Below are 20,214 nucleotides of genomic sequence, written 5' to 3' on the forward strand. Positions count from 1 at the left end.
CGTTCCCAGTGCCAGCCTCTACCCGATCCCAGAGGAGCTCCCAGTGCCAGCCTCAACCCGATCCCAGTCCGTTCCCAGTGCCAGCATCTAACCGATTCCAGTCCGTTCCCAGTGCCAGCCTCTACCCGATCCCAGTCCGTTCCCAGTGCCAGCCTCAACCCGATCCCAGTCCATTGCCAGTGCCAGCCTCGACCCGATCCCTGTCCGTTCCCACTGCCAGCCTCAACCCGATCCCAGCCCGTTGCCAGTGCCAGCCTCTACCCGATCCCAGCCCGTTCCCAGTGCCAGCCTCTACCCGATCCCAGAGGAGCTCCCAGTGCCAGCCTCTATCCGATTCCAGTCCGTTCCCAGTGCCAGCCTCAACCCGATCCCAGTCCGTTGCCAGTGCCAACCTCTATCCGATTCCAGTCCGATCCCAGTGCCAGCCACAACCCGATCCCAGCCTGTTGCCAGTGCCAGCCTCTACCCGATCCCAGTCCGTTCCCAGTGCCAGCCTTTACCCGATCCCAGTCCATTCCCAGTGCCAGCCTCTACCCGATCCCAGAGGAGCTCCCAGTGCCAGCCTCTATCCGATTCCAGTCCGTTCCCAGTGCCAGCCTCAACCCGATCCCAGCCCGTTCCCAGTGCCAGCCTGAACCCGATCCCAGAGGAGCTCCCAGTGCCAGCCTCTATCCGATTCCAGTCCGATCCCAGTGCCAGCCTCTATCCGATTCCAGTCCGTTCCCAGTGCCAGCCTTTACCCTATTCCTGTCCGTTCCCAGTGCCAGCCTCTACCCGATCCCAGTCCGATCCCTGTGCCAGCCTCAACCCGATCCCAGTCCGTTCCCAGTGTCAGCCTTTACCCTATTCCTGTCCGTTCCCAGTGCCAGCCTCTACCCGATCCCAGTCCGTTCCCAGTGTCAGCCAGAACCCGATCCCAGCCGGTTCCCAGTGCCAGCCAGAACCCGATCCCAGTCCGTTCCCAGTGCCAGCCTCTACCCGATCCCAGCCGGTTCCCAGTGCCAGCCTCAACCCGATCCCAGTCCGTTCTCGGTGCCAGCCAGAACCCGATCCCAGCCGGTTCCCAGTGCCAGCCTCAACCCGATCCCAGCCGGTTCCCAGTGCCAGCCTCAACCCGATCCCAGCCGGTTCCCAGTGCCAGCCTCTACCCGATCCCAGTCCGTTCTTAGTGCCAGCCTGAACCCGATCCCAGCCGGTTCCCAGTGCCAGCCTCTACCCGATCCCAGTCCGTTCCCAGTGCCAGCCTGAACCCGATCCCAGCCCGTTCCCAGTGCCAGCCAGAACCTGATCCCAGCCGGTTCCCAGTGCCAGCCTCAACCCGATCCCAGCCCGTTCCCAGTGCCAGCCTCAACCCGATCCCAGTCCGTTCCCAGTGCCAGCCTCTACCTGCTCCCAGCCCGTTCCCAGTGCCAGCCTCAACCCGGTCCCAGTCCATTCCCAGTGCCAGCCTCAATCCGATCCCAGTCCGTTCCCAGTGCCCGCCTCTACCCGATGCCAGTTTGTTCCCAGTGCCAGCCTCTACCTGCTCCCAGCCCGTTCCCAGTGCCAGCCTCTACCCGATCCCAGTCCATTCCCAGTGCCAGCCTCAATCCGATCCCAATCCGATCCCAGTGCCAGCCTCTATCCGATTCCAGTCCAATCCCAGTGCCAGCCTTTACCCTATTCCTGTCCGTTCCCAGTGCCAGCCTCTACCCGATCCCAGTCCATTCCCAGTGCCGGCCTCTACCCGATCCCAGAGGAGCTCCCAGTGCCGGCCTCTACCCGACCCCAGAGGAGCTCCCAGTGCCGGCATCTACCCGACCCCAGAGGAGCTCCCAGTGCCGGCCTCTACCCGATCCCAGAGGAGCTCCCAGTGCCGGCCTCTACCCGACCCCAGAGGAGCTCCCAGTGCCGGCCTCCACCCGACCCCAGAGGAGCTCCCAGTGCCGGCCTCCACCCGACCCCAGAGGAGCTCCCAGTGCCGGCCTCCACCCGAACCCAGAGGAGGTCCCAGTGCCGGCCTCCACCCGAGCCCAGAGGAGGTCCCAGTGCCGGCCTGCACCCGAGCCCAGAGGAGGTCCCAGTGCCGGCCTGCACCCGAGCCCAGAGGAGCTCCCAGTGCCGGCCTGCACCCGAGCCCAGAGGAGCTCCCAGTGCCGGCCTGCACCCGACCCCAGAGGAGGTCCCAGTGCCGGCCTCCACCTGACCCCAGAGGAGCTCCCAGTGCCAGCCTCCACCCGACCCCAGAGGAGGTCCCAGTGCCAGCCTCCACCCGACCCCAGAGGAGCTCCCAGTGCCAGCCTCCACCCGACCCCAGAGGAGCTCCCAGTGCCAGCCTCCACCCAACCCCAGAGGAGCTCCCAGTGCCAGCCTCCACCCGATCCCAGAGGAGCTACCAGTGCCAGCCTCAACTGGATTCCAGAGGAGCTCCCAGGCCAGCCTCTTCCCAATCCCAGAGGAGCTCCCAGTACCAGAATCTACCCGATCCCAGAGGAGCTCCCAGTGCCAGCCTCCACCCGATCCCAGAGGAGGTCCCAGTGCCAGCCTCCACCCAATCCCAGAGGAGCTCCCAGTGCCAGCCTCCACCCGATCCCAGAGGAGCTCCCAGTGCCAGCCTCCACCCGATCCCAGAGGAGGTCCCAGTGCCAGCCTCCACCCGATCCCAGAGGAGGTCCCAGTGCCAGCCTCCACCCGATCCCAGAGGAGCTCCCAGTGCCAGCCTCCACCCGATCCCAGAGTTGGTCCCAGTGCCAGCCTCCACCCGATCCCAGAGGAGCTCACAGTGCCAGCCTCCACCCGATCCCAGAGGAGCTCCGTGACAGCCTCCACCCGATCCCAGAGGAGCTCCCAGTGCCAGCCTCCACCCGATCCCAGAGGAGCTCCCAGTGCTAGCCTCCACCCGATCCCAGAGGAGCTCCCAGTGCCAGCCTCTACCCGATCCCAGAGGAGCTCCTAGTGCCAGCCTCTACCCGATCCCAGAGGAGCTCCCAGTACCAGAATGTACCCGATCCCAGAGGAGCTCCCAGTGCCAGCCTCTACCCGATCCCAGAGGAGCTCCCAGTGCCAGCGTCAACGCGATTCCTGTCCGTTCCCAGTGCTAGCCTCTACCCGATCCCAGAGGAGTTCACAATGCCAGCCTCTACCCGATCCCAGAGGAGCTCCCAGTGCCAGCCTCTACCCGATCCCAGAGGAGCTCCCAGTGCCAGCCTCCACCCGATTCCAGTCCGTTCCCAGTGCCAGCCTCTACCCGATCCCAGAGGAGCTCCCAGTGCCAGCCTCAACCCGATCCCAGTCCGTTCCCAGTGCCAACATCTAACCGATTCCAGTCCGTTCCCAGTGCCAGCCTCTACCCGATCCCAGTCCGTTCCCAGTGCCAGCCTCAACCCGATCCCAGTCCATTGCCAGTGCCAGCCTCGACCCGATCCCTGTCCGTTCCCACTGCCAGCCTCAACCCGATCCCAGCCCGTTGCCAGTGCCAGCCTCTACCCGATCCCAGCCCGTTCCCAGTGCCAGCCTCTACCCGATCCCAGAGGAGCTCCCAGTGCCAGCCTCTATCCGATTCCAGTCCGTTCCCAGTGCCAGCCTCAACCCGATCCCAGCCCGTTCCCAGTGCCAGCCTGAACCCGATCCCAGTCCGTTCCCAGTGCCAGCCTCAACCCGATCCCAGTCCATTGCCAGTGCCAGCCTCGACCCGATCCCTGTCCGTTCCCACTGCCAGCCTCAACCCGATCCCAGCCCGTTGCCAGTGCCAGCCTCTACCCGATCCCAGCCCGTTCCCAGTGCCAGCCTCTACCCGATCCCAGAGGAGCTCCCAGTGCCAGCCTCTATCCGATTCCAGTCCGTTCCCAGTGCCAGCCTTTACCCTATTCCTGTCCGTTCCCAGTGCCAGCCTCTACCCGATCCCAGTCCGATCCCTGTGCCAGCCTCAACCCGATCCCAGTCCGTTCCCAGTGTCAGCCTTTACCCTATTCCTGTCCGTTCCCAGTGCCAGCCTCTACCCGATCCCAGTCCGTTCCCAGTGCCAGCCAGAACCCGATCCCAGCCGGTTCCCAGTGCCAGCCTCTACCCGATCCCAGCCCGTTCCCAGTGCCAGCCTCAACCCGATCCCAGTCCGTTCTCGTTGCCAGCCAGAACCCGATCCCAGCCGGTTCCCAGTGCCAGCCTCAACCCGATCCCAGCCGGTTCCCAGTGCCAGCCTCTACCCGATCCCAGTCCGTTCTTAGTGCCAGCCTGAACCCGATCCCAGCCGGTTCCCAGTGCCAGCCTCTACCCGATCCCAGTCCGTTCCCAGTGCCAGCCTCTACCCGATCCCAGTCCGTTCCCAGTGCCAGCCTGAACCCGATCCCAGCCCGTTCCCAGTGCCAGCCAGAACCTGATCCCAGCCGGTTCCCAGTGCCAGCCTCAACCCGATCCCAGCCCGTTCCCAGTGCCAGCCTCAACCCGATCCCAGTCCGTTCCCAGTGCCAGCCTCTACCTGCTCCCAGCCCGTTCCCAGTGCCAGCCTCAATCCGATCCCAGTCCGTTCCCAGTGCCCGCCTCTACCCGATGCCAGTTTGTTCCCAGTGCCAGCCTCTACCTGCTCCCAGCCCGTTCCCAGTGCCAGCCTCTACCCGATCCCAGTCCATTCCCAGTGCCAGCCTCAATCCGATCCCAATCCAATCCCAGTGCCAGCCTCTATCCGATTCCAGTCCAATCCCAGTGCCAGCCTTTACCCTATTCCTGTCCGTTCCCAGTGCCAGCCTCTACCCGATCCCAGTCCATTCCCAGTGCCAGCCTCAACCCGATCGCAGTGCCAGCCTTTACCCTATTCCTGTCCATTCCCAGTGCCAGCCTCTACCCGATCCCAGTCTGTTCCCAGTGCCAGCCTCAATCCGATCCCAGTGCCAGCCTTTACCCTATTCCTGTCCGTTCCCAGTGCCAGCCTCTACCCGATCCCACTCCGTTCCCAGTGCCAGCCTCTATCCGATTCCAGTCTGATCCCAGTGCCAGCCTTTACCCTATTCCTGTCCGTTGCCAGTGCCAGCCTCTACCCGATCCCAGTCCGTTCCCAGTGCCAGCCTCAATCCGATTCCAGTCCGTTCCCAGTGCCAGCCTCAACCCGATCCCAGTCCGATCCCAGTGCCAGCCTTTACCCTATTCCTGTCTGTTCCCTGTGCCAGCCTCAACCCAATCCCAGTCCGTTCCCAGTGCCAGCCAGAACCCGATCCCAGCCGGTTCCCAGTGCCAGCCTCTACCCGATCCCAGCCCGTTGCCATTGCCAGCCTCAACCCGATCCCAGTCCGTTCCCAGTGCCAGCCTGAACCCGATCCCAGTCCATTCCCAGTGCCAGCCTCTACCTGCTCCCAGCCCGTTGCCGGTGCCAGCCTCAATCCGATCCCAGTCCGTTCCCAGTGCCAGCCTCTACCTGCTCCCAGCCCGTTGCCAATGCCAGCCTCAACCCGATCCCAGTCCGTTCCCAGTGCCAGCCTTTACCTGCTCCAAGCCCATTGCCAGTGCCAGCCTCAACCCGATCCCAGTCCGTTCCCAGTGCCAGCCTGAACCCGATCCCAGTCCGTTCCCAGTGCCAGCCTCTACCTGCTCCCAGCCCGTTGCCAGTGCCAGCCTTTACCTGCTCCAAGCCCATTGCCAGTGCCAGCCTCAACCCGATCCCAGTCCGTTCCCAGTGCCAGCCAGAACCCGATCCCAGCCGGTTCCCAGTGCCAGCCTCAACCCGATCCCAGTCCGTTCCCAGTGCCAGCCTCTACCTGCTCCCAGCCCGTTGCCGGTGCCAGCCTCAATCCGATCCCAGTCCATTCCCAGTGCCAGCCTCAATCCGATCCCAGTCCGATCCCAGTGCCAGCCTCTATCCGATTCCAGTCCAATCCCAGTGCCAGCCTTTACCCTATTCCTGTCCGTTCCCAGTGCCAGCCTCTACCCGATCCCAGTCCATTCCCAGTGCCAGCCTCAACCCGATCGCAGTGCCAGCCTTTACCCTATTCCTGTCCATTCCCAGTGCCAGCCTCTACCCGATCTCAGTCCCAGTCCGTTCCCAGTGCCAGCCTCAATCCGATCCCAGTGCCAGCCTTTACCCTATTCCTGTCCGTTGCCAGTGCCAGCCTCTACCCGATCCCAGTCCATTCCCAGTGCCAGCCTCAATCCGATTCCAGTCCGTTCCCAGTGCCAGCCTCTACCCGATCCCAGTCCGTTCCCAGTGCCAGCCTGAACCCAATCCCAGTCTGTTCCCAGTGCCAGCCTGAACCCGATCCCAGTCTGTTCCCAGTGCCAGCCAGAACCCGATCCCAGCCGGTTCCCAGTGCCAGCCTGAACCCAATCCCAGTCCGTCCCAGTGCCAGCCTGAACCCCATCCCAGTCCATTCCCAGTGCCAGCCTCTACCCGATTCCAGTCCGTTCCCAGTGCCAGCCTGAACCCAATCCCAGTCAGTTCCCAGTGCCAGCCAGAACCCGATCCCAGTCGTTTCCCAGTGCCAGCCAGAACCCGATCCCAGCCGGTTCCCAGTGCCAGCCTCAACCCGATCCCAGCCGGTTCCCAGTGCCAGCCAGAACCCGATCCCAGCCAGTTCCCAGTGCCAGCCTCTACCCGATCCCAGTCCGTTCCCAGTGCCAGCCTCTACCTGCTCCCAGCCCGTTGCCAGTGCCAGCCTCAACCCGATCCCAGTGCCAGCCTCTACCTGCTCCCAGCCCATTGCCAGTGCCAGCCTCAACCCGATCCCAGTCCGTTCCCAGTGCCAGCCAGAACCCGATCCCAGCCGGTTCCCAGTGCCAGCCTCTACCCGATCCCAGTCCGTTCCCAGTGCCAGCCTCTACCTGCTCCCAGCCCGTTGCCATTGCCAGCCTCAACCCGATCCCAGTCCGTTCCCAGTGCCAGTTTCTACCTGCTCCCAGCCCATTGCCAGTGCCAGCCTCTACCTGCTCCCAGCCCGTTGCCAGTGCCAGCCTCAACCCGATCCCAGTCCATTCCCAATGCCAGCCTCAATCCGATCCCAGTCCGTTCCCAGTGCCAGCCTCAACCCGATCCCAGTCCATTCCCAGTGTCAGCCTCAACCCGATCCCAGTCCGTTCCCAGTGCCAGTTTCTACCTGCTCCCAGCCCATTGCCAGTGCCAGCCTCTACCTGCTCCCAGCCCATTGCCAGTGCCAGCCTCAACCCGATCCCAGTCCATTCCCAATGCCAGCCTCAATCCGATCCCAGTCCGTTCCCAGTGCCAGCCTCAACCCGATCCCAGTCCATTCCCAGTGTCAGCCTCAATCCGATCCCAGTCCGTTCCCAGTGCCCGCCTCTACCCGATGCCAGTTTGTTCCCAGTGCCAGCCCCTACCTGCTCCCAGCCCGTTGCCAGTGCCAGCCTCTACCCGATCCCAGTCCATTCCCAGTGCCAGCCTCAATCCGATCCCAGTCCGTTGCCAGTGCCCGCCTCTACCCGATGCCAGTTTGTTCCCAGTGCCAGCCTCTACCCAATCCCAGTCTGTTCGCACTTTCATTGTTTCCCCACTTCCAGTGTGTTTCCCATCCTAGTTGGTTTCCAATCACAGTCCATTCCCATTCCAGTGTGTACCCAATCCTAGTCTGATCCCACTCCCATTGTGTTTGCCATCCTAGTCTGTCCCCATTCCAGTGTGTTTCCAATCCAGTCTGTTCCCATTCCGGTGTGTTTCCCATTCTAGTCTGTTCCCATTCCGGTGTGTTTCCAATCCAGTGTGTTCCCACTCCCAGTGTGTTTCCCATTCGAGTCTGTTCCCATTCCGGTGTGTTTCCAATCCCAGTGTGTTCCCACTCCCAGTGTGTTTCCAATCCAGTCTGTTCCCATTCCGGTGTGTTTCCAATCCAGTGTGTTCCCACTCCCAGTGTGTTTCCCATTCGAGTCTGTTCCCATTCCGGTGTGTTTCCAATCCCAGTGTGTTCCCACTCCCAGTGTGTTTCCAATCCAGTCTGTTCCCATTCCGGTGTGTTTCCAATCCAGTGTGTTCCCACTCCCAGTGCGTTTCCCATTCTAGTCTGTTCCCATTCTGGTGTATTTCCAATCCCAGTGTTTCCATTCATATAATAAAAGCAAAATGATGCAAATGCTGGATTTTCTTTCTCTTTTTTAACTTTTTTTAAATTAAAAAAAACTGAAAAAACCTGAAACATTATCTCTGCTTCTCGCCACGGATGCTGCCAGACCTGTTGAGTATTTCCAGCCCTTTCTGTTTTTATCTCATTGTTTCCATTCATACTTTGTTCACATTCCGGTGTGTCTCCAATCCATAGTGTCCCCACTCCCAGTGCATTGCCCATTCTATTCTGTCCCCATTCCCGTGTGTTTCCAGTCAAGTGTGTCCCCACTCCAATTTGTCATATTCCTCAGTGGCATAGAGTCATTGCGGCACAGAACGAGCCCATTCGGCCCATCAAGTACATGCGGCTCTGTAGAGCAATCTGGTTAGTTCCATTCACCTGCTCTATCTCTGTAGCCCTGCAAGTTTATTTGCCTCAAGTGCTTACCCAATTTCCTTTTGAAATCACTGATCGTCTCCGCTTCCACCACCCTCATAGGCAGTGAGTTCCAGGTCATTACCACTCACTGTGTAAAAAAGTTCTTCCTCACATTCCCCCTGTATCTCTTGCCCAAAACCTTAACTCTGTGTCCCCTAGTCATTGTACCATCAGCTAATGGGAACAGCTTTAATTTGTCTACCTTATCTAAACCTGTCATAAACTTGTACACCTCTATCAAATCTCCCCTCAATCTCCTTTGCTTGAAAGGCAAACCCCAGCTTCTCCAACCTAACCTTGTAACTAAAATCCCTCATCCCTGGAACCATTCTGCTAAATCTCCTCTACACCCTCTCAAGGACCCTCACATCCTTCCTGAAGTGTGGTGACCTGAACTGGACAAAATACTCCCGTTGGGATCTAACCCAAGCTTTATAAAGGTTCAGCATAACTTCCCTGCTTTTCTACTCTATTTATGAAGCCTAAGGTCCCATAAGCATCGCTAAGTACTCTCTCAATATGTCCTGTCAAAGATCTATGCACATGCACCCTCAGGTCCCTCTTTTCTTTTCACGCTCTTTAGAACTGTGTCATTAAGTCCATATTACATCTCCCTATCTCTTCTGTCACACTTCTCTCCATTAAATTCCATCTGCCACTTGTCTGCCCATTCTGCTAGCCTGTCTATTTCCTGGTGCAGTCGATTGGTATCATCCTCACTGTCTGGCACTCCTCCAAGTTTGGTATCATCGGCAAAGTTTTAATTTTTATTCTGTATTCCAAGATCCAAGTCATTTATATATATCAAAAAAACAGTGGTCCAAGCATTAAACCTTGGGGAACATCACTGTCGATCATCCTTCAGTCTGAAAAACAACCACCACTCGCTGGCTTCTGTCCTTAAGCCAATTTTTTTTATCCAAGCTGACACTGACCCTCCTATTTAATGAGCTTCAATTTTGCTAACCAGCCTTTTATGTGGTACTTTGTCAAATGCTTTCTTAAAGTCCATATAGACAACATCCACCATATTCCCCTCATCAACCTTCCCTGTTACTTTGTCAAAAAATCAGTTAGATTAGTCAAGCGTAATCTGCCTTTTATAAATTTATGCTGGCCATTCTTAATTAATTAAAACCTCTCCAAGTTAATGTTGATTTTTTCCCCTGATTATTGATTCTAAAACCTTTCCCACTGATGTTAAACTAACTGGCCTGGAGTTACTAGGAACTTTCTTAAATAAGGGTGTCACATTTGCCACTCTCCAATCCTCTGGCACCTCCCCCGTATCTAGGGAAGATTGGAAGATTATGGTGAGCCCTTCCGCTATCTCCACTCCCACTTCCTTGAGCAACCTGGGATGCAAGTCATCCGGATCAGGTGACTTATCCACTCTCAACATAGTCAGCCTTTCCAGTATATGCTGCCTATCAATTTTCACCCCATCCATTACCTCTACAATCTCCGCTTCTAGCGATATTTTGTCAGGATTGTCTTCCTTAGTCAAATGCGATACAAGGTATTCATCAAGTATTCCAGCCTTGCCCTGCACCTCTAAGCATATGTCACCCTCTTTGTCCCCAACATGCCCCACCACACCTCTTACTACCTGCTTACCATTAACAGGCTGGTGGAAGATTTTGGGGCTCCCTTTTATGTTGACTGCCATTCTATTTTCATATTCTCTCTTTTCCAGTATTATTTTGCTCTTACCTCCCTTCGCAACTTACTGTATTTGGCTTGGTTCTCGCTTGAATTCACCTGACATGCATCATACACCCTGTTTTTTGTTGGATAATATTCTCTATCTCCCTCGTCATCCAAGGAGCCCTGGCTTTGGTTCCCTTACCTTTCGCTCTTGTTGGAATGTACCTATCCTGTATCTGAAGCATCTCCTCCTTAAAGATCACCCATTGTTCCGTTACAGTTTTTTCTGTCAGTCTTTGGTTCCATTTTACCCTGGCTAGATCCCCTCTCATCCCATTGAAGTTAGCCCTCTTCCAATTGAGAAGTTCTGCTTTAGATTATTCCTTGCTCTTTTCCATTACTAATCTAAACCTTATGATACAATGATCACTCTTACCCAAGTGTTACCCCACAGACACTTGGTCCACTTGTCCCACCTCATTCCCCAGCACCAGATTCAGTAATGCCTCCTTCCTAGTTGGACCGAGAACATACTGATCAAGGAAGTTCTCCTGAACATATTCAAGAAATTCCTCCCCCCCCCACCCCTTACTCTAACATTATTCTAATCAGTATTTGTGTAATTAAAGTCCTCCATCACCACTCTATAGTTCTTGCACATCTCTGAGATTTCCCTGCAGATTTGCTACTCTCTCTCTCTCTCTCTCACTATTTGGAGACCTATAGAATACCCCCAGCAGCATGATCATACCCCTTTTGCTTCTCAGCTCTAACCAAATGGATTCTGTCCTTGCCCCCTCAAGGACATCATCTCTTTCCAACACTAGAACCATAGAAAACCACAGAAGGAGGCCATTCAGCCCGTCGTGTCTGTGCCGGCTGAACAATCTTAAACTGAATTCAAATTCTCAAATTGGCATGGTAGGATTTGAATTTGTGTTCTCTGAATTATTCCACATCCACTGACTTAATCACTACATTACTCTCCCCAACCTCCTGCTTTGGCTTGGTGTCAATTTTTGTTCAATTACATTTCTGTGAAGTGCCTTAGGTTGCTATTCTATGTGTTCCACCACCTTCAACATTCACTCCCTCCACCACCGACGCACAGTAGCAGCAGTGTGTATCATCTACAAGATGCACTGCAGCAACTCACCAAGGCTCCTTAGACAGCACCTTCCAAACCCACAACCTCTACCAACTAGGAGGACAAGGACAGCAGATGCATGGGACCACCACCACCTGCAAGTTCCCCTCCAAGTCACACACCACCCTGACTTGGAACTATATCACCGTTCCTTCACTGTCATTGGGTCAAAATCCTGGAACTCCCTTCCTAACTACTGTTGATGCACCTACACCCAAGAACTGCAGTGGTTTAAGACAGCAGCTCACCTTCTCAAGAGCAATAAGGGATGGGCAATAAATACCCACATCCCATAAATGAATATATAAAAAAAGCCCCTCATTATGGCTCCATTCCTTCACATTCAGAGTTTCTTGAATGTTGTTGGTGCTGCATTCATCCAGGCATCCATCACACTCCTGACTTGTGCCTTGTAGATGGTGGACAGGCATTTGGGAGACAGGAGGTGAGTTACTTGCCACAGTATTCCCAACCTCTGACCTGCTCCTCGAGCTACAGTATTTATGTGGCTGATCCAGTTAAGTTCTGGTCAATGGTAACCCCCAGCCTGTTAATGGTGAGGGAATTCAGCAATGGTAATGCTGTTGAACGTTCAGGTGAGATGATTAGATTCTTTCTTGTTGGAGATGGTCATTGTCTGGCCCGAATGTTACTTGCCACTTATCAGCCCAAGCCTGAATGTTGTCCAGGTGTTGCTGCATGTGGGCACAGATGATTGCAGTATCTGAAGAGTCACGAATGGTGCTTCCTCAGCGAACATTCCCACTTCTGACCTCATGGTAGAGGGAAGGATATTGATGAAGATGAGGATGGTTGGGCCTAGGACACTACACTGAGGAACTCCTGCAATGATGTCCTGGAGCAGAGATGATTGACCTCCATCAACCACAACTATCTTTCTTTGTGCTAGGTATCCCATCTGGTCCTGGTGACTTATCAACTTTAAGTACAGCCAGCCTTTCTAACACCACCTTTTTAATCAGTTTTCAGCCCAGTGCTCAGCTACCTCCACTTTCATCATGACTTTGGTGGCATCTCTTTCCTCAGTAAAAGCAGTTGCAAAGTATTCACTTAGTACCTCAGCCTCTGTCTCCATGTGCAGATCCTTTTTTGGTCCCAAATTGACCTAACCCCTATTGTTCCTACCCTGTTACTATTTACTTGTCTATAAAAGACTTTTGGATTCCCTGTTCTGTTAGCTGCCAGTCTCTCATACTCTCTCGTTGCCACTCATTTTCTTTACTTTTTTTTTATTTGTTCGGGGGATGTGGGAGTCATGGGCTAGGTCAGCATTTATTGCCCACCCCTAAATGCCCTGGAGAAGGTGGTGATGAGCTGCCTTCCTGAACCACTGCAGTCCTTGGGGTGTAGGTACACGAACAGTGCTGTTAGGAAGGGAGTTCCAGGATTTTGACCCAGTGACAGTGAAGGAACAGTGATATAGTTCCATGTCAGGATGGTGTGTGACTTGGAGGGGAAATTTGCAGGTGGTGGTGCTCCTATGCATTTGCTGCCCTTGTCCTTGTAGACGGCAGAGGTCGTGGGTTTGCACGGTACTGTTGAAGGAGCCTTGGTGAGTTGCTGCAGTACATAGAAACATAAAAAATAGGAGGAGGAGTAGGCCATTCATTATGATCATGGCTGATCATCCAACTCAGTAACCCATTCCCCCCTTTCGCCCCAAGAGCTATATATAACTCCTTCTTGAGACCATACAATGTTTTGGCCTCAACTGCTTTCTGTGGTAGCAAATTCCACAGGTTCACCACTCTCTGGGTCAAGTCATTTCTCCTCATCTCAGTCCTGAAAGGTTTACCCCGTATCCTTAGACTATGACCCCTGGTTCTGGACTCCCCACCATCGGGAACATCCTTCCTGCATCTACCCTGTCAAGTCCTGTTAGGATTTTATAGGTTTCTATGAGATCCCCCCTCACTCTTCTGAACTCCAGCGAATATAATCCTAATCGACTCAATCTCTCCTCATACTTCAGTCCCACCATCCCAGGAATTAGTCTGGTAAACCTTCTCTGCACTCTCTCTATAGCAAGAGCAACCTTCCTCAGATAAGACGGTACACACTGCTGTCACTTTGCGTCAATGGTGGAGGGAGTGAATGTTGAATGTGGTGGATGGGGTACCAATCAAGCGGGCTGCTTTGTCCTGGATGGCATCAAGCTTCTGGAGTGTTGTTGAAACTACACTCATCCAGCCAGATGGAAAGTATTCCACCACGCGCTTGACTTGTGCCTTGTAGATGGTGAACAGGCACTGGGGAGAGAGGAGGCGAGTTACTCGCCACAGAATTCCTAGCCTCTGACCTGCTGTTGTAGCCACAGCATTTATGCAGCTGGTCAATGGTGACCCCCCCCCCCCCCCCAGGATGTGGGGGATTCAGTAATGGTAATGCCATTGAACAGCAAGGGAAGATGGTTAGATGCTCTTATTTGAGATGATCATTACCTAGCACTTGTGACACAAATGTTACTGTCTGTAGGCAGCCGAGTTCGCACATATATTCCCTTCTTCATCTTACTATCTCTTTTGTCATGAAGGGAGCTCTGACTTTCCTTGCCCTACCTTTCCCGCTTATGGGAAAGAAATTCGACTGTACCTGAACCATCACCTCTTTAAAGGCAGCCCATTGTTTAATTACAGTTTTGCCTATCAATTTTTGATTGCCAGTTACATGAGCTAGATCTACTCACCCTGCTGAAATTGGCCCTCCCTGCATTGTTTTTACTTGAGATTGCTACTTGTCCTTTTCCATAATCTTTGTGGGTTTTGGCTCCCATGGATTATATTTCCTAATTGAAGAATTCCAGTACAAATGCTCAACTCCATTTCATTTTGTGCCAATTTGAGGCGATTTGATGTTTAAGGCAAGGTTACTTGTTTAATATGAGTATCCTTGCACATGCTAAATAGTTTAGTTTAGTTTAGAGATACAGCACTGAAACAGGCCATTCGGCCCACCGAGTCTGTGCCGACCATCAACCACCCATTTATACTAATCTTACACTATTCCCATATTCCTACCACATCCTCACCTGTCCCTATATTCCTCTACCACCTACCTATACTAGTGGCAATTTATAATGGCCAATTCACCTATCAACCTGCAAGTCTTTTGGCATGTGGGAGGAAACCGGAGCACCCGGAGGAATCCCACGCAGACACAGGGAGAACTTGCAAACTCCACACAGGCAGTACCCAGAATTGAACCCGGGTCGCTGGAGCTGTGGTGCTAACCACTGCGCCACTGTGCCGCCCATAGAATTTGGACAATGCAGAAGTTAAATTCCTTTCCTGCATTAAGACCATCTCTGAACCCTAAAGGGAAACCTGAAGCAGGCTCCAGGTGTTGAAACCTAACATGATGCTGCAGCCAAAATGAGAGGAGATATCACAGAGGATGATAAAGATTCCACACTAGTCTGAAGAGCAGAATTCATGCCTCAACCAACTACACCAAAAATGGTTGTCTTGTCTGCTTGTATCTGGGGTGGGGTGGGGGAAAGGAGAAATCTCACACAGAATGGCTGTCACATTTGTCTACAGAATAGTCATTGCACCTCAAGCTACAAAATACTTCAAAATGTTCCAGATATGGCAAGCTTCCATCAAAATAAAAGTATTCTCATTGCTGTGAGCTCTGTTTTTCCTCACTTGAACCTTGCACCAGTTTTGTTTCCTCCATTTAAAAAAAAAAACACACTCTCGCATCAGTATTTTAATTCTATTATCAAGGGAGAGGGTTAAATTGGCTCTGTCCAAAAACAGGTCAAGGCAATAGTTTAAAAATCAAATGGGAGATACTATGAGCAATAGATGTTCAGTCTACACAGCATGATGCACAATAAACATCTGCCATTGCAAAGCTTGTAGGGGAAGGAGTGAATGGAAGTGGCAGCTGATTCTACGAAAATACGTTCATCTAGAACAGTGAGAAACTACACATTAAGGAAAGCTTGAATCACTCGTTTGTCAGCCTCAGTGGTAGCGCTGTCAGTCAGAAGATTGAGAGTTCAAGCCTCATTCCACAGACTTGAGTACGTAATCCAGGCTGACACTAGGTGCAGTACTGAGGGAGTTTCCCCAACGGCAATATATCAATTCAAGTTTCAGCCAATCCATAGAAAAAGTAACACACAATATTGGAACAATTCTTGGAATTCACTGCAGGGTAGAGTTTGAGTATTTACACAGACGCAAACAGCAAATGGAAAAATGTGGGTCCACAATTTTCTGCTCTGCACCCACAGTATCTCAGCTTATGCAGGAACTTCAAAAATCTACCATAACATATCAAAATAATTTCCCAGTACAAGATTAAAAACCCACATTTAAAATCAGTTAAATCAGTTATAAAATTTGGAATTTCCTGTAAAATGTACAATTAAGAAACACAAATTTCTTGAGCCCTTGTAAAATCATGGATAGGACAACAGCCAGTCACTATGAAGCACATCCTTTCACATTCTTGTGCTCTGGAAACAAAGTTAAATTCAGTTCATTAGTCATTTGAGCTCTAGCAGGTATATCTTCCAAACACATGATTATCACAACACTTGACATTAAGATTCTATTTATATAGAAAGTCGACCAGGAGAAAGTTACTAAGGTACAAAACAAAGACTTGAGCCCAGAAACCATGAGGGATATTGAAGAGCTCAACATGCTTGCAGAACATTCTCTTTTTAAAAAAAAAAGAAAGCTGAGCAAAGAAATATTTTAAAGGGAGGTATATAACTAGCTTTCCATAGAATCATAGAATGGTGAGCACAGGAGTTCATTCAGCCCATTGTGCCTGTGCCAGCTCTTTCAAAGACCTGTCCAATTGATCCCATTCCCCTGCCCTTGCCCCATTGCTTTGCAAATTTTTCCTCTTCAAGGATGTATCCAATTCTCTTTCGAAAGATGAATCTACTTCCATCTTCCAGATCACAACTGCTGCATAAAAAAAAAAAGGTAATGGAAGCAAAGACAATCAATAATTTCAAAAGGAAATTGGATGGACATTTTGAGAGAAATAAATTTGCAGGGGGGAAAATTCTGAGAGACAGGATTTATGATTATTTGGAAAAGCATAGTTTGATTAGAGACAGTCAGCATGACTTTGTGAGGGGCAGGTCATGCCTCACAAGCCTTATTGAATTCTTTGAAGATGTGACAAAACACATTGATGAAGGAAGAGCAGTGGATGTGGTGTATATGGATTTTAGCAAGGCGTTTGATAAGGTTCCCCATGGTAGGATTTTTAGAATTAGAACATTACAGCACAGTACAGGCCCTTCGGCCCTCGATGTTGCGCCGACCTGTGAAACCATCTGACCTACACTATTCCATTTTCATCCATATGTCTATCCAATGACCACTTAAATGCCACTTAAGTGTGTAGGCTCATTCAGAAAGTAAGGAGGCATGGGATACAGGGCAATTTGGCTGTCTGGATACAGAATTGGCTGGCCCATAGAAGACAGAGGGTGGTAGTAGATGGAAAGTATTCAGCCTGGAGCTCGGTGACCAGTGGTGTTCCGCAGGGATCTGTTCTCGGACCTCTGCTCTGTGATTTTTATAAATGACTTGGATGAGGAAGTGGAAGGCTGGGTTAGTAAGTTTGCCGATGACACGAAGGTTGCTGGAGTTGTGGATAGTGTGGAAGGCTGTTGTAGGTTGCAACGGGACATTGACAGGATGCAGAGTTGGGCTGAGAAGTGGCAGATGGAGTTCAACCTGGAAAAGTGTGAAGTGATTCATTTTGGAAGGTCGAATTTGAATGCAGAATACAGGCTTAAAGACAGGATTCTTGGTAGTGTGGAGGAACAGAGGGATATTGGGGTCCATGTCCATAGATCACTCAAAGTTGCCACCCAAGTTGATAGGGTTGTTAAGAAGGCGTATGGTGTGTTGGCTTTCATTAACAGGGGGATTGAGTTTAAGAGCCGCGAGGTTATGCTGCAGCTCTATAAAGCCCTGGTTAGACCACACTTGGAATATTGTGTCCAGTTCTGGTCGCCTCATTATAGGAAGGATGTGGAAGCTTTAGAGAGGGTGCAGAGGAGATTTACCAGGATGCTGCCTGGACTGGAGGGCATGTCTTACGAAGAAAGGTTGAGGGAGCTAGGGCTTTTCTCATTGGAGCGAAGAAGGATGAGAGGTGACTCGACAGAGGGGTACAAGATGATGTGAGGCATAGATAGAGTGGATAGCCAGAGACTTTTTCCCAGGGCAGAAAGGGCTATCACCAGGGGGCATAATTTTAAGGTGATTGGAGGAAGGTTTCGGGGAGATGTCAGAGGTAGGTTCTTTACACAGAGAGTGGTGGGTGCGTGGAATGCACTGCCAGCGGTGGTAGTAGAAGCAGATACATGAGGGACATTTAAGCGACTCTTGGATAGGTACATGGATGATAGTAGTATGAAGGGTGTGTAGGTAGTTTGATCCTGGAGTAGGTTAAAGGTTCGGCTCAACATCATGGGCCAAATGGCCTGTACTGTGCAGTACTGTTCTATGTTCTAAATGTGTCTGACTGGATTGCTCTACAGAGAGACAGCATGGACTTGATGGGCCTAATGGCTTCCTTGTATGCCAGAATGACCAACCCCTCCATCACCATCCCTGGGTATGTCCTCTGCCAATGGATCTTCCTGCCAGCAGAAACATTTTCTCCTTATTCACAATCAAAAAAAACACTCAAATTTTGCATCTATTCAATCTCCCCGTAACTTTCACTGTTCGGAGACCACCACCAGCTTCTCCAGTCTCCCCACATAACTGAAGTCCCTCATCCTTGGCACCATTCTAAGCAAATTTCTTCTGCGCCCTCTCCAAGGTAATGACATCTTTTCTAAAGTGTGGTGCCCAGAATTAAACACAGTACTACAGCTGAGGCCGAACCAGTGTTATAAAGGTTGAGCGCAATTTGCTTTTGTACTCTTTCCCTCCATTAATAAATGCCAAAAATCCCATATGCTTTAAATTTTAAAAACAAAAAAACAACCTCAGCTTGTCCTGCCACCTTCAAATACTTGTGTCTACACACTCCAAGGTGTCTCTGGTCCTACACCCCCTTTAACACTGTGCTGTTTTGTTTATATTGCCTCTCCTCATTCTTCCGACCAAACAGGATTTGTGCAAATGTAGCAATTCATCTCCCTTAAAAATAATTTCCCCTCACTTGAGTGTTAAATTATTTACCCTGAATTAATTACAAGTAACCAGAGGAAGGCCATTCAGCCCATCCTGATTCATACATCCACAATAATCCTACACTCCCCCAACGTGTGGGCATGAGAATGAGGTGTGATTTCATTGAAACTCACGATTCTGAAGGGTCTTGACTGGGTGGGCACAGAGGTCATTTCCCCTGATTGGGGAAATCGAGAATGCGGGTGTGGGGGGCGGGGGCACATCTCAGGATAAGGAGCTGATCATTTAGGACTGAGATGAGGAGAAACTTCTTCACTCAGAGAGTTGTGAATCTTTGGAATTATCTGCCACAGAGGGTTGTGGATGCTCCATCATTGAATATATTTAAGGCTGAGAGACAGACAGACCGATTTTTGGTTTCTCAGGGAATCAAGGGATATGGGGAGCAGTTGGGAAAGTAGAGTTGAGGCAGATCAGGTTTGAGGGGCCGAATGGTCTACTCCTGCTCCTATTTCTTGTTATTGCAGAAATCTGTGTTTCCCCATCCACTACTTTATCCAAGAGTCCATTCCATATGTCAGTCAAAGAATTTCCTGACATCAGTCTTTAAAATCATCTTTTACTTGTTGCAACGGATGGCCCCTTGTCCAACTTACTTTAAAATGAGATATCATGGATTTACCTTCTCCATTCCCCTTCTAATACACTTGTGTAAAGATCACCTCTCAGAAACCTCCTTTCAAGATTGAAAAGCCCAAGGGGGTAAAATTAGTCTTCGGTAATTGTGCAAAATGGGCAATAGCAAAATTGTCCACTTGTTTTACACCCTGCCCAATTTCCTTTTTATTTATTTATTTATTTTTATTTAGAGATACAGCACTGAAACAGGCCCTTCGGCCCACCGAGACTGTGCCGACCAACAACCACCCATTTATACTAATCCTACATTAACCCCATATTCCCTACCACATCCCCACCATTCTCCTACCACCTACCTACACTAGGGGAAATTTATAATGGCCAATTTACCTACCAACCTGCAAGTCTATGGCTGTGGGAGGAAACCGGAGCACCCGGCGGAAACCCACAGTCACAGGGAGAACTTGCAAACTCCACAAAGGCAGTACCCAGAACTGAACCCGGGTCGCTGGAGCTGCGGTGCTAACCACTGCGCCATTCAAAGTCTAAAGTCAATGATTCAGATGTGGGACAAAGCAGGAGAAATGTTCAAGTAAGGGATTGTGAGCATGTAGAATTCATAACTGGAGTTAGTGATTGAAACAGCGACCATGTCAATATTTATGAATAGGTTAGATAGGTGCTTGAAGAAAAGGGGGATAAAAGGGAGATGGGGGACAGGCTGGTTACGCAAGATTAGGAAACCGCTCGTGTAGAGGATTTACATCAACACGGACTGGTTGGATGAACGGCCTGTTTCGATTGTAATTCAATGCAACACATATGCTTTAATGAGCAGGCTTCCTTTGGAGGGACAGCCATTTTGCTCTGTGCTATAACTTGAATCAAGTGAAAATCTCATACATTTTGCTATACACAGAGCACCATCATGTTGCATCATCTGGAAGAATTAAATGTGATTGGAGAGCGCAGTTTGAGTTCAGAAGGGCAAGCTTGTGTCTGGCCAGATTACTGGAGTTTTGAAGTGGTTACAGATCTGATAGGCAAGGTGGTGCAAAGCAGCATAAAATGATCATTTTAAGTTTTTTTTTATACTGGAGTACACCGACGAGAGGTGGTCATCCTTTCTGGAAAAAGATTTTTGCTGCACTTGTCAACTGTTACCCAGCACTGCCCTACA

The 20,214-nt window shown here is 51.4% G+C and overlaps 2 protein-coding genes across 4 annotated transcripts in view; one reads left to right on the plus strand and one right to left on the minus strand.

The window, feature by feature from the left end:
• The first annotated feature begins 1,491 nt into the window (after positions 1-1,491).
• Positions 1,492-20,106, plus strand: LOC137358657 (mucin-2-like). The gene is made up of 7 exons (XM_068024802.1): positions 1,492-2,510; positions 3,098-4,190; positions 4,328-6,169; positions 6,397-7,404; positions 8,323-8,396; positions 16,139-16,214; positions 19,954-20,106. The coding sequence occupies exons 1-7, from the start codon at positions 1,492-1,494 to the stop codon at positions 20,104-20,106; spliced, it is 5,265 nt and encodes a 1,754-aa protein (XP_067880903.1).
• Positions 14,975-20,214, minus strand: part of LOC137358582 (gametocyte-specific factor 1-like) — a 43,093-nt gene continuing 37,853 nt past the window's right edge. For all 3 annotated transcript variants that reach the window (XM_068024579.1, XM_068024581.1, XM_068024580.1), the window contains exon 6: positions 14,975-15,733. The gene's annotated coding sequence lies outside the window, so the exon portion shown is untranslated. The remainder of the gene's footprint in view (positions 15,734-20,214) is intronic.

This window comes from Heterodontus francisci, chromosome X (assembly GCF_036365525.1).
Source record: "Heterodontus francisci isolate sHetFra1 chromosome X, sHetFra1.hap1, whole genome shotgun sequence".
Lineage (NCBI taxonomy): Eukaryota > Metazoa > Chordata > Chondrichthyes > Heterodontiformes > Heterodontidae > Heterodontus > Heterodontus francisci.

What these genes read in the sequence shown, in the direction of transcription:
- LOC137358657 (XM_068024802.1), top strand. Translation starts at nt 1,492, where the DNA reads ATGCCAGTTTGTTCCCAGTGCCAGCCTCTACCTGCTCCCAGCCCGTTC. An exon ending in CCCGCCTCTACCCGATGCCA is followed by an intron (nt 7,405 to 8,322) that starts GTTTGTTCCCAG and finishes CATATTCCTCAG; the next exon opens with TGGCATAGAGTCATTGCGGC. An exon ending in CGGCTCTGTAGAGCAATCTG is followed by an intron (nt 8,397 to 16,138) that starts GTTAGTTCCATT and finishes TTCCTCTTCAAG; the next exon opens with GATGTATCCAATTCTCTTTC.